This window comes from Ctenopharyngodon idella, chromosome 15 (assembly GCF_019924925.1).
Source record: "Ctenopharyngodon idella isolate HZGC_01 chromosome 15, HZGC01, whole genome shotgun sequence".
In the NCBI taxonomy this organism is placed as follows: domain Eukaryota; kingdom Metazoa; phylum Chordata; class Actinopteri; order Cypriniformes; family Xenocyprididae; genus Ctenopharyngodon; species Ctenopharyngodon idella.
Genome location: NC_067234.1, coordinates 33772690 through 33786782, shown reverse-complemented (window position 1 = coordinate 33786782; position 14093 = coordinate 33772690). Strand labels below are relative to the sequence as shown.

The 14093-nt window shown below is 37.0% G+C and overlaps 3 protein-coding genes across 44 annotated transcripts in view; all 3 read right to left on the bottom strand.

Annotated features, from left to right (window-relative positions):
- Positions 1-14093, bottom strand: part of LOC127495711 (gastrula zinc finger protein XlCGF49.1-like) — an 88834-nt gene that overhangs the window by 30714 nt on the left and 44027 nt on the right. For 13 of the 42 annotated variants that reach the window (XM_051862727.1, XM_051862729.1, XM_051862722.1 and 10 more), the window contains one exon: positions 184-1206. The exons of 9 other annotated variants lie outside the window; for them this stretch is intronic. In XM_051862727.1, coding sequence (XP_051718687.1) covers positions 184-1206 — 1023 coding nt within the window. Of the gene's footprint in view, positions 1-183; positions 1207-1736; positions 1959-2469; positions 2985-3176; positions 3752-7116; positions 7297-11553; positions 13171-13417; positions 13602-14093 lie in introns of those variants that run through there. 20 more of the 42 variants (XM_051862732.1, XM_051862733.1, XM_051862734.1 and 17 more) reach the window with 14 other exon arrangements.
- LOC127495731 (gastrula zinc finger protein XlCGF57.1-like) overlaps positions 1-14093 on the bottom strand; it is a 60563-nt gene that overhangs the window by 15068 nt on the left and 31402 nt on the right. The window lies entirely within an intron of this gene.
- LOC127495754 (zinc finger protein 271-like) lies at positions 4661-7349 on the bottom strand. Its single transcript, XM_051863004.1, has 2 exons — positions 7117-7349; positions 4661-6870 (listed from the first exon to the last, which is right to left on the bottom strand). The coding sequence occupies exon 2, from the start codon at positions 6718-6720 to the stop codon at positions 5689-5691; it is 1032 nt and encodes a 343-aa protein (XP_051718964.1). The 5' UTR covers positions 6721-6870; positions 7117-7349; the 3' UTR covers positions 4661-5688.

Below are 14093 nucleotides of genomic sequence, written 5' to 3'. Positions count from 1 at the left end.
ACATTGTTTTAGTCGTTTTTGGATATTTTCCACTAAACATTTTCCATATTGTGCCTTTAATACTATTAATACTGGGTTATGATCATTTAGATGCATTCCTGTGTCATTTATCATTCGTATACTAATTATTATTTCACAGCCACCAAAACAGTCAACAATGAAGAATCAAGAATTGACACCAACCTGTTTGTTCCTCAGTTTCTTCATGTTTTATGCTGGATGGTTCTGGATCACTCATGTCTTCAATCTCCTCTTTAATAAACTCACAGTTAAATGTTTTTTCTTCAGTGTGAATTAAAAGATGATCTTTTAAACCTGTTGCATCTCTGAAACTCTCTCCACACTGAGTACAGTGGTACGGCTTCTCTCCAGTATGAATTCGCTCATGTACTTTCAGGTGTACCAACCGAGTGAGACTCTTGTCACAATATGAGCACTTGAAAGGTTTTTCTCCAGTATGAGTTCTTTGGTGACGTTTCAGACAGTCAGCTCTAGTAAAGCTCATCCCACAGTCCAAACACACATGATCTTTTACTTTATTGTGTGTTTTCTGGTGCACTTTAAAACTCTTCAGCCGTGGAAAACTCTTTCCACAGAGAGAACACACAAAAGGCTTCTCATCTGAATGAACTGTCAGGTGATCTTTTAGATCTGATGACAAAATAAAATCTTTGTCACATTGATCACATTTAAATGTTTTTTTTCCAGAGTGACGGAGCAGATGAACACTGAGACCTGATGCTTGAGAAAAACTCTTTCCACACTGAGTGCATGTATACGGTTTATTTCCAGTGTGAACCCTTCGGTGCCGTTTCAGATGACTAGATGTAGTAAAGCTCTTCCCACAGTCACAACACACATGGTCTTTCACACCTGTATGTATATTCTGGTGCTGTTTAAAACTGTCCAGCCGTGAAAAACTCTTTCCACAGAGAGAACACACATGAGGCCTCTCATCTGAATGAACTATCAGGTGTTGCTTTAGTTGTGATGGCAAAATAAAATCTTTACCACACTGAGTGCATGTATACGGTTTTTCTCCAGTGTGAATTTTTCTGTGTTTGTTAAGGTTTGATTTATTTTGGAAACTCTTTCCACACTGTGAGCAGGTGTGCAGCTTTTTGGCTTTTGTTCCTGGAGTTTTGAAGTCACAGTGTTTCTTTACGTCATTTAGTTTGTGTCTTTGCTCCTTCACGTCCATCTGGTCTAAAATAAACATATTAAGCGGTTAGAATCAGTTCAATGAGGTTAAATGTGAAAATTAAAAACACTCAGCCGAAAACAAGACACCTGTCTGTGTGAGTATAAAGTATCAGTATCACTTTACAATAAGGTTTCATTAGTTAGCATTAGTTAACTAATTTAGTTAACATTAACCAAAAATGAAAAGTAATAAAATAAAATCAAGTTGTATTTGTTAAAAATTTAAGTAACATGAACAAACTAAGAACAGCTGGATTTTTATTAACCAACATTAACAAAGAATAATAAATACTGTAACAAATATATTGCTCATTGTTAGTTCATGTTAGTTAATACATTAACAAACGTTAACAAAAGACATCTTATTGTAAAGTGTTACAAAATTATCTTTGATGTTTAAAGGTCAGTTCTGTCATTCACTTGTTAAAGGCACAATATGTAATTTTTGCAGCTAGAGGGCGCTTATTTAAAACAAAGGTGTAGCTTGACGGCGCCGTGAATCAGAGTGGAATTATGGGATTTGTTGGTTTCACCTCCACAGCCGATTGAAAGGAATCTGACGAACTCGGGCAGAAATTATGGTCATGGATGAATGAATGCATTAACGTCTTTTTATCATCACAGTTGTATGAAGCAGGGTGCACCGAGAGCCGTGGCCCGTGGGAGCGAACGCTAATGAAAGATACACCTGGGTCATTCCGTGTCAAATCAACCAGAGGTCCCTAGCTCAAATTTTTGATTTTGTTAATATTTTTCTGTTGAAAGACAAACATAAATAGTGATGAAAGGCAAAATATTAAATATCACAGATGTATATTTACCGAGTAATCCACTATTTTGTAGAGGGGGTCAAAATGACAATTTTCACCTGAGATTTGGAGCCAATTTACAGTCTAATAAAACACATAATATAAGCGTCTTTGTTGTTTACATGTATTCCTCAAAAATAAAACTGGAAATCAAGGGTAGGTTGGATATGACATCAGCGACAGGAGGCGCAATTACACGGTCCATAACACTGGTTAAAATTGCTGATTTCTCTGGATTTAAACATAATGCTAGTACACAAGTCAACTAAATATATAACACTGTTTAAATAGTTTTTATATATTTTCATCTAAAAATCTTACATATTGTGCCTTAAATATGATTAAATCTGGGTTATGATCATTTACATGCATTTCTGTAATTTATCATCTATATACTGATTATTATTTCACAGCTACCAAAACAGTCAACAATGAAGAATCAAGAATGGACACCAACCTATTTGTTCCTCAGTATCTTCATGTTTTATTCTGGATGGTTCTGGATCACTCGTGTCTTCAATCTCCTCTTTAATAAACTCCATCTTTAACAGTCACACAGATTTCAGCTGCTACACCTGGAGTTTGTCCTTCTCTTGTAGGATGATGTGAATATTCCCAGTATTTATTGGTGAATTGTTGTGGGAGGAGCTTCACTGCAGGTGTGAACTGTGATCACTGTGTGATACTGACGCCCACAGGACCAGATCTAGAAAAATCAAAGATAAGTTACTGAATTGATACCGAATTACTTTAGTAACATTTAAATTGAGTAAATATATGTTTTCTGACAGGAATATTGATTATTTTGATACATGATAGATACTAATTGCATTTAAAACAAGGATTTTTCAATTCTTATCCAAAGTCTGAGAGAAACAACAGGGCCATCATTAATCGAGCTGCTGAAAAGCCTCTTTGTCTCCAAAAGTTCCCTGTTTTCACCTCATTGATTATGATGATGTCTGAGATCTTCTGTAAAATGGAACATTAAGTACATTTTATTTTGTGCCAACAGGCTGAGATTTGTGAAAAAATTTGCAAACATATTATTGCACTTTAATAATAAACCAGGACACACAACGCATTTCATTCCATTGGAACATAAACAAGTAAACTCCGGAGCTGTTTAATGTTAAACTCTGTAATCTGAGGAACATCTCTCACCTGCACACGGTAAATAAACTGCCTCCGGAGAAAATAATCCACATTAATCCTTCATTTACGATCATTAAAAGCGTCGCTTTCAGCTTCAACTGCTGAAAATTTCAGCAATCGTCTGGCGTCTCGCGCCAGGGTTGCCAGATTTTCACAACAAAACCCGGCCTGCTGCTACTCAAAACTAGCCCAATCGCGTTTCGAGGGGGGAGGCTCCAGTAAAAATCGTGAATTTCCTTGATCAAATCCGCATTTCAGGGGCTAAATATCATGTTATTTTGTGGTTGCTTCAACTCGCGGCAAAATAAAGTAGACCAATTCTGCGGGAAACCGTGGACTTGGCAACACTGTCTCGCACTTCTCTCTTCTGCGCATCCTCAGTGCGCGTGGGGTCATTTTTCTTAAAGGGGCCGCATATTCTTAAACAGGGCAGGTTCCAGAATCAAATCACTGAGAGTGTTTTCTGAAATTACTGTCGGTGCTCTAGTAAAGTGTCTAGTAAAATGTCTTACTGTACACTGCTCCACCATAGCAGTGATACATTTAAGATTATTTACAAGTCATCACTTTTAAGGCAAATGGCCGTCCATCATCTTAAACAGTGGCGGACTGGCCATCTGGAGCACAGGGAGTTTTCCCAGTGGGGCGCTGTACAATGTGGACCGGCTGAAATATAATATATATATATATATATATATATATGAAGAATAAATCAGTAAATTTACATAGCCTATCCCTCCATTATTCACGGCCCACTTGAGTCAAAAATTCTAATCTATTTAGCATGCTCAGACTCAGTACAGAGGTTTAAAAGCGCTCGTCAGTGTCAAAATGTTTGAGATCAAATCAAATCGAAGAAAGTGGGATTTACTGTTCACAGAAACCGAGCAGTGCGGCGCTTGAGTTACAATTTAAGCAACTGAACATGACAAGACAATACAGCAATATTTGCCAACTGTTTACGATAAAAAAGTTAAACAACCAACATTAATTTACAGGCAAGCAAACTACTACTGACCTTTTTGAATTTCTTGGATTTTAATGCCATTTACTTTATTTGTCAATGCACAAAGAAACAATAATATAGCACTTTTTTAAAAATGTTTTTGAAAGAAGGCTGCATTTATTTTATCAAAAATACAGTAAAACACTATTATGAAACTTTTTTAACATGTAATATATTTCTGTGATACAAAGCTAAATTTTCCAGTCTTCAGTGTCACATGATCCTTTAGAAATCATTCTAATATGCTGATTTGCTGCATAACTATTATCAGTTATTTTTGCTCAATTATTGATAATGGTTCTTATTATTATGAATGCTGAAAACTGTTTTTGCATATGAATATTTTTTGAGGAAACTGATACTTTTATTTTTGAGGATTCTTTGATGAATAGAAAGTTAACATGAACAGCATTTATTTGAAATATAATTTATAATCATCATAAATGTCTTTACTGTTGTCAGGGAACACACAGAATCAAAAGAAGACTGCGAGAGTAACAGTGAAGTTTATTGACAAGAGGGTTATGGAGATGATGAATTCAAACAACCACCAGCGAGAGAAGATAATCAGTCCAGACTGGTAAGCTGCACCACACACACTGTAGTTCAATGAAACAGTACTTTCTCTCTTTGAAGGATAATCCAGGAAAGTGAGGGAGAACATGGAGCCAGGAGACAGGACACACAGGAGTAGGAACAAAGAAACTGAAGCTGTTTCTAAATATGCCTTCTTCAGCAATTTTGCATCCTTGTGTTTTCACTTTACGTCATCATCCACCGTTGAAGTTCAATTCCAATACTCAAGAAAGCAAGTACAGAGGACGCATGAAAGTACCTGGATGCCTTCTTGATATCGAGGATGCATCGAATACAGACTTGAGAGAATCCAACCGTTAGAAATCTCAGAAGACGCTGTGGGTGGTCGACGTACGAAAGCCTGTAAGCTTTAAAATTCTCTTTCTCACTTAAAGGGCTAGTTCACCCCAAAATTAAAATTCTGTCATTAATTACTCACCCTCATGTCTTTCCAAACTCGTAAGACTTTAGTTCATCTTCGGAACACAAATAAAGATCTTTTTGATGAAATCTGAAAGATGTCTGTTCCTCCATCAACTGCCTTTGCAACGACAAATTTGAGGCTTCAAAAAGTTCATAAAGAGATAATCAAACTAATTCAAATGAATTGAGCAGTTTAGTCCAAAATTTTCTGAAGAGACATGATCACCTTATATGATGGACAGACTGAAATTAGGCTCTCAGATTTCATTAAAAAAATGTTAATTTGTGTTTCAAAGATGAACGAAAGTCTTACAGGTTTGGAACGACATAAGGGCGAGTAATTAATGACAGAATTTTAATTTTGGGGTGAACTAACCCTTTAAGTCTTTCTAGTTTTCCAAGCTTTTCACAAAAATAAGTGAAAATGAATCTGTATAATATTGTGCTTTTAGGAGAGACTCCATATTTTATCTCACACGATTTACTTTAAAGTATTTGACATGAAATGAATGCTGATCACTTTTTTTCACATTTTTTCATATGAAAGTGAAGGCTTGATAAATGTTTGAAACTCTTCTCACACCGAGTACAGTGGTATGGCTTCTCTCCAGTATGAAGTCGCTCATGTGATTTCAGGGTTACAGACACAGTGAAACTTTTGTCACAATATGAGCACTTGTAAGGTTTTTCTCCAGTATGAATTCTTCTGTGCCGTTTCAGATGGTCAGCTCTAGTAAAGCTCTTCTTACAGTCACAACATACATGATCTCTTACTTGATCATGTGTTTTCTGGTGCAGTTTAAAATTTTTCAAACGTGAAAAACTCTTTCCACACAAAGAACACACATAAGGCCTCTCATCTGAATGAACTTTCAGGTGACTTTTCAGATGTTTTGACAAGAAGAACATTGTTCCACACTGATCACAGTTAAATGTTTTTTTTCCAGAGTGAATGAAAAGATGATTTTTTAAACTTGTGGCATCTTTGAATCTCTTCTCACACTGAGTACAGTGATACGGCTTCTCTCCAGTATGAACTCGCTTATGTAATTTCAGGTTTCCAGACCGAGCGAAACTCTTGCCACAATTTGAGCACTTGTAAGGTTTTTCTCCAGTATGAATTCTTTGGTGGTCTTTCAGATGACTCGATGTAGTAAAGCTCTTCCCACAGACAAAGCACACATGATCTTTAACTTCATTATGTGTTTTCTGGTGCTGTTTAAAACAGTCCAGTCGTGAAAAAGTCTTTTCACAGAGAGAACACACATAAGGCCTCTCATCTGAATGAACATTCAGGTGTTGTTTTAGATGTGATGATGAAATAAAATCTTTACCACACTGATCACAGTTAAATGGTTTCTCTCCAGTGTGAATGCGCAGATGATTATTGAGACCTGATGGTTGAGAAAAACTCTTTCCACACTGAGTGCATGTATACGGTTTTTCTCCAGAGTGAATTCTAATATGTGTTTTAAGGTTTCCTTTTTGTCTGAAACTCTTTCCACACTGAGTGCATGTATACGGTTTCTCTCCAGTGTGAACTCTCATGTGTTTGTTAAAATCTCCTTTATTTCGGAAACTCTTTCCACACTGTGAGCAGGTGTACAGCTTTTTGGCTTTTGTTCCTTGAGTTTTGAAGTCACAGTGTTTCTTTACGTCATTCAGTTTGCTGTCTTTGCTCCTTCACCTCCATCTGGTCTAAAATAAACATATTAAGCTGTTAGAATCAGTTCAATGAGGTTAAATTTGAAAATTACAAACACCTGTCTGTGTATCAAGTATCTTTGATGTGCAAAGGTCAGTTCTGTCATTCACCCATTAATGCAATTAAATCTGGGTTATAATAATTAAGATACATTTAGAATCATTTATCATCCATATACTGATTATTATTTCACAGCCACCAAAGCAGTCAACAATGAAGAATCAAGAATGGACACCAACCTATTTGTTCCTCAGTTTCTTCATGTTTTATTCTGGATGGTTCTGGATCACTCATATCTTCAATCTCCTCTTTAATAAACTCCATCTTTAACAGTCACACAGATTTCAGCTGCTACACCTGGAGTTTGTCCTTCTCTTGTAGGATGATGTGAATATTCCCAGTATTTATTGGTGAATTGTTGTGGGAGGAGCTTCACTGCAGGTGTGAACTGTGATCACTGTGTGATACTGACGCCCACAGGACCACATCTGGAAAAATCAAAAAGAAGTTACCGAATTGATACTGGATTATCCAGTATCAATTCAATTTAACAGCAAATGCATATGGTGCCTTTAATGTAGTTCAATTATAGAGCATTTTGATGGTTACATATAAGTCGTAGCATATAAAACAACTGTAGGTTGATAATTTTTATGTAACCCAGGATTTTATAAGGATGAAAGAGGGCACAGTTTATATTACTCAATACCTAAACTAATCAGAAATCTAACATAAGACGACAGAAATCAACAATCAGGGACTGAGAATGATGGCACATAAGGAATCTAGCACTTAACCATCAAAATGTGGATAACGAATACTATAAAAGATTATGATAATTTAGATGCATTTTAAACATAATTTAATATATATTGCTCATTATTTCACTGAAGAGTTGAACTGAAGCTTTCTTATTCTGTGAATTGTTGTAAGGGACACCAGATCTGCCAAATTCAAGGTTAGTGAGTTTATACTGAAATACTTTAGTAATTACACTTCATAAATTAAGTGATCCTGTGTGCTTGACTTTAGAAATATGGAGCATTTTGATGTGGTTATATATTAGTAGCATTTAAAACGGCGCTATAGGAAGACTGCTCATTTTTATGTGACTCCACCGATTTTATATGGATGAAACAAGTCACAGGTTAAATTCTTTCATTAATATAATATGAATTAAACAGAAATCAAACAAAGATAACAGAAAACATACACAATACACACTGAATAGCGGCTGATCAAAATTAATGACTATTTTAATTCTCTGTACGTTACACTAAGAACAATGTACATTTCAACACAAACATCAATTCTTACACTATAAATTGAACATCTCTGACCTGTAGACTGGAAATATAAGGCATCTGAAGAAAATATTCCACATTTATCCTTCATTCACGATCGTTAACAGCGTCACTTTCAGCTTCAAATGGTGAATATTTTAGCACTCGTAACGTCTCTCGAGCTTCTCTCGTTTTTATTTCATTAACAGGAACATTAACATAACATACACTTAAAAAGGATCACGGTGTATTCGACTGTTACATTTATAATAGCGTCAAAAGAAACAACAAAAAGAAAAAAGAGAGAGAGAAGAAAACAAAACTACACAGGAGCTCTAGCGCTTCTCTCTTCTGCGCATCCTCAGTGAGAGCGCGCGGCATCATATTTCTTAAAGGGGCCGCATTCAGTAAATCACATCTCTGCACTGTTATGAAGTAAATGGGTCATTCCTGTTATACAGTGACTTTTCTGTCTAAAGGATTTATGATGCTGACACCACTATGCTTCACTGTAGGGATGGTATTGGCCAGGTGATGAACGATGCCTGGTTTCCTCCAGACATGACGCTTGCTATTCAGGCCAAGGAGTTCAGTATATGTTGATCTCATGGTCTGAGAGTCCTTCAGGTGACTTTTGGCAAACTTTTACCGAGGAGTGGCTTCCATCTGGCCACTCTACCATACAGGTCTGATTGGTGGAGTGCTGTAGAGATGGTTGTTCTTCTGGAAGGTTCTCCTCTCTCCACAGAGAAACACTGGAGCTCTGTCAGTGACCATTGGGTTCTTGGTCACCTCCCTGACTAAAGGTGATGATACATGGGGCAACTTTTTAAACAATGTTGCTTGGGCACTTTCCCAATGAGAATGAGCAACAAATGTACATCTGGATACTTTAGATTGGTCGTGGGCAATTTTTTTGAGATCCTCCAATCAGAATGCTAGCAGCTGATCACATGACCAGCTTGGAGATTTCTGAAAAAATTCAAACAAGATGGCGGCCTCTCTGCGGCAGTGGAGCGAAGAAAAGGAGAGTGAACTTATGTCTTTTTACGCTGTTAAGTTGTCATGTGTCAACCCAAAACAGGGAATTTACATCATTTAATGCTTAGAGGTGTTCAATTTAAAGTACGTTGGTTGTAATTTAGCCATCGAATGTTTTCAGTTCAATACTAAAAAGACGCATTCTGTTTATCATCTGTAGTGACTGTAGGGAATATGGCACGAGAATGTAGCTTTTGACGCGATCAACGTGGGTTCGAATCCGCCTTTTGCCAAACTTGCTCTTCTCCCTTTTCCTATCACAAATCAGATCGGAAAGGCATCTATATTTTAAAAAAATGAGGAAAATATTTGAAAAGTTGAATAAAGTGCCTAACAAGTGTTTATAATAAAGTATTTATTGGGTTGGCAATAGATTTGCTCCTCTCTGATTAGTTGCTGCCAACTGGGAACGCCCCCTTCGGGACGCAGTGCGAGTTCCCTTGAAAGGGAATGTCTCAGGTTATGACTATAACCATAGTTCCCTCGAAAGGGAACATTTATTATACCATGTTGTAAATACCCATTTTTGAGTGCTAACAAAAACATGCTGTTTTCGTGTATGTGTCTTTAAATGCAAACGAGCTGCTTAGAGTTGTCAAAAGTGCAGACTTCAGTACCACGTCGGTACTGAAATGTAAAAAATGTGACGCTTTGAGTGATTTGTAAACACCTCTGATTGGCCATTGTGTTGATGCACTCATCAGATATGTCTGTGATTGGCTACAATGATTAACGCTTCAAAAACATTGTAAATAGTCATCAATGATGCTCTTCACCGAGCGCTTACACAGATACACGTGGGACCAGTCCGCTGATAGATGCCTGCTTTCAAACGCTCCCACTCCCGCTTTCAAAACGCTTTCAAATTCAAACACTTCTGCGTGCTTTCAAACGCACCTGTGTGTTGATCATTGTAGCCAATCACAGACATATCCGATGAGCGCGTGAACACAATGTTTACGAATCCGCTCAACAGTGCTCAAACCGTCTCATTTTTAAAAGTTAAGTTGCCCTAATTGGTTGCACTGTGTCTCATCAGGTTGCCACTTCATGGCTTCATGGCTATCCTTTAGGCTAAATCAAAACAAACTGCAATAACATATGTATGTATGACAGCAATATGAACAGCAGTCTTCATAATAACTTATAGATGAATGACACTATATCTAGTATTTTAATGCAGGATAATTAAAATGATGCAGCATATTCACAGAAGACCATGGAGTGACTGTAAAACACATTAATTTCTAGTAGGATTGACAGCGGAAAAAACAGATCACTAGGATTAATCTTAGCCTGGTTGTTAGCCTGATCTGGAGCAGAGAATAAATCTCCATAGTAACTTTTAATATAGCTTAATTTAGCCTGCTTTCATGCAACTGGGTCAGGGCTAAATTCAGCTAGGATAGCTGGAAAATCCCATCCCTTTTCTTGCTCTGGTGTAACATGTGCCCTGGGTGTGTGTTCATCAATTTTGTTATATGGACTCCATTTCCCCATCTAGGAACTAATCATACACTCACACCTGTTTCCCATCAATGACTCTTTATAAGCTGCACTCAAACACACACACACATTACTGAGTATTGTTTAGTCTAATGTTCACATACCGTAGCTGTGTCTCATTTCATTTAATTTCGAAGGCTGCGTCCTCAAGAGGACGAATCCTGTGAAGGATGCGGTATATGGAGTGTCCTTAACCAGAATTAAACGAGACATCCTTCGTAGGACACACAGGCACGAAAGGAAACAGGAAGTACCAAGTTGCTATGCCAAAGCGTTCAAGTCAGCGGTGTTGCGCTCTCAGCAAATTAATTAAAATTATTTATAATTTTGTAAAGTAATTTGAAAAGAAAATGTATTTACTTGTTTTATTTTGGTTAATGCTTGAGGAGCCGGCGTATGTACAACAGATATCTGTCACAGAGACAAAGGAGGAGGATATTAAGAAAAACAAAGTTCAAAACAAAAACAAGCATGAAACTACTACAACACATCTTCGCTTGTATGTACATTTGCCGACACCGCCATTTATTTTAATTTTTTTTTTTTCAAATAAATGACGGTTGTTAACAGCGACGCAAAGAATTGTGGGCTATCTGCAGCAGCGAATTATACACCTCATGCATCCTCTGAATTCCTGTGAAAGAAGGGCGCATTCAGAGTGTCCTACTTACTTTTCTGAAACGATACAGCCTCAATGACCTATGCAACCTTCGAATGCGACCTCCGGAGGACGCATCCTTCGAAATGCTCGTGTTATCCTTGTTTCCTTGCTCTGTCTTGCCTAGCCTGTGTTTTTTGACCCTGGACTGATTTGTTTTTGATCGTTTGCTGCCTGCCTTGACTATTCCCTGTGTTTTGTTGGATTACTCTTTTTGCCTTGCCCTTCCTGTTACTGTTTGCTGGTGATTGGCCTTCTGCCTGTTTGACTACGCTCTTCTTGTTAATAAAGCCTGCACGTGGATCTACAACTACATTGTCACACTCCCTTATGTTACAACTGGATTCACCTCATATAGTTTGCTATATATTCTTTGATCAATAAAGACAAGATTTTGTTTCCGTTTTATTTCTCATAATTGCATGTCCTTTCAGAACACAAATTTAGTACTCTTAATAAATAAGTAAATGACTTGAGTATATCTAATTCAAATAAAAACTATTTAGCCCACAACCAACAGAAAATAAAAACTACAATGACTTTATTTACACTGTAAGAGTTGTTCAGTGAAAAAACTCCATATTTTATCTCACAGTATCTACTATTTGACATGAAAACAAATGTTGCTCACTTGCAACATTTTTTCATATGAGTGAGAAGGCTTGATAAATGTTTGAAACTCTTCTCACACTGAGTACAGCAGTACAGCTTCTCTCCAGTATGAATTTGCTCATGTGATTTCAGGTTTCCAGACCGAGTGAAACTCTTGTCACAATATGAGCACTTGTAAGGTTTTTCTCCAGTATGAATTCTTTGGTGCTGTTTCAGATTGCCAGCTGTAGTAAAGCTCTTCCCACAGTCCAAACACACATGATCTTTCACTTCATCATGTGTTTTCTGGTGCAGTTTAAAACTGCCCAGCCATGAAAAACTCTTTCCACAGAGAGAACACACATAAGGCCTCTCATCTGAATGAACTATCTTGTGTTGTTTTAGATGTGATGATGAATTAAATTCTTTACCACACTGATCACAGTTAAATGGCTTTTCTCCAGAGTGAATAAACAGATGATTTTTTAAGCCTGTTGCATGTTTGAATCTCTTCTCACACTGAGTACAGTGGTACGGCTTCTCTCCAGTATGAACTCGCTCATGCTTTTTCAGGTGTCCAGACTGAGTGAAACTCTTGTCACAATATGAGCACTTGTAAGGTTTTTCTCCAGTATGAATTCTTTGGTGCAGTTTCAGTTGAGTAGATCTAATAAAGCTCTTCCCACAGTCACAACACACATGATCTTTCACTCCATTATGTGTTTTCTGGTGCTGTTTAAAATTGCTCAGCTGTGAAAAACTCTTTCCACAGAGAGAACACACATAAGGCCTCTCATCTGAATGAACTTTTAGGTGTTGTTTTAGATTTGATGACAAATTAAAATCTTTACCACACTGATCACAGTTAAATGGTTTTTCTTCAGAGTGAATGCGCAGATGATTTCTCAAACGTGTTGCATCTCTGAAACTCTTCCCACACTGAGTACAGTGGTACGGCTTCTCTCCAGTATGAATTCTTTGGTGCTGTTTCAGTTGAGTAGATCTAATAAAGCTCTTCCCACAGTCACAACACACATGATCTCTTACTCCATTGTGAACTCTTACGTGTACATTAAGGTTTCCTTTGTGTTGGAAACTCTTTTCACACTGTGAGCAGGTGTGCAGCTTTTTGGCTTTTGTTCCTTGAGTTTTGAAGTCACAGTGTTTCTTTACTTCATTTAGTTTGTGTCTTTGCTCTTTCACTTCCATCTGGTCTAAAATAAACATATTAAGCTGTTAGAATCAGTTCAATGAGGTTAAATGTGAAAAATAAAAACACTTAACAGAAAACAAGACACCTGTCTGTGTATCAAGTATCTTTGATGTGCAAAGGTCAACTCTGTTATTCACTTGTTAATATGATTAAAACTGGGTTATGATCATTGAGACACATTTCTCTATCATTTATCATCCATTTATTGATTACCAGTCAACAATGAAGAATCAAGAATGGACACCAACCTATTTGTTCCTCAATATCTTCATGTTTTATTCTGGATGGTTCTGGATCACTCATGTCTTCAATCTCCTCTTTAATAAACTCCATCTTTAACAGTCACACAGATTTCAGCTGCTACACCTGGAGTTTGTCCTTCTCTTGTAGGATGATGTGAATATTCCCAGTATTTATTGGTGAATTGTTGTGGGAGGAGCTTCACTGCAGGTGTGAACTGTGATCACTGTGTGATACTGACGCCCACAGGACCACATCTGGAAAAATAAAAAATAAGTTACTGAATTTATACTGAATTACTTAAACAGCAAACACATATGGTGCTTTTATTTAGTTCATATATAGAGCATTTTGATGGTTACATATTAGTATATAAAACAGCTCTATATGAATGTTGCTCATTTTTATGTAACTCAGGTTATTATAAGGATAAAATAGGGCACAGGTTTAGCGCTGGGCGGTATATTGAGTTTGTACGATATATCGATAAATTTTTAATATACGATACGGAATGAGGCAATACCGTTTACATCATTTAATACGAGCACATCTGAAAAATAGCAGAGGACGCAGAGTGCTTCTGCTGGGAAAATGCATAATGCAATTTTAGTGTTTAGAAGTTTTAGTATCTTTTTTTTAGTGTGTGAACAGGACTTTTATATTGGTTTGTAAATCAGTTTCCAA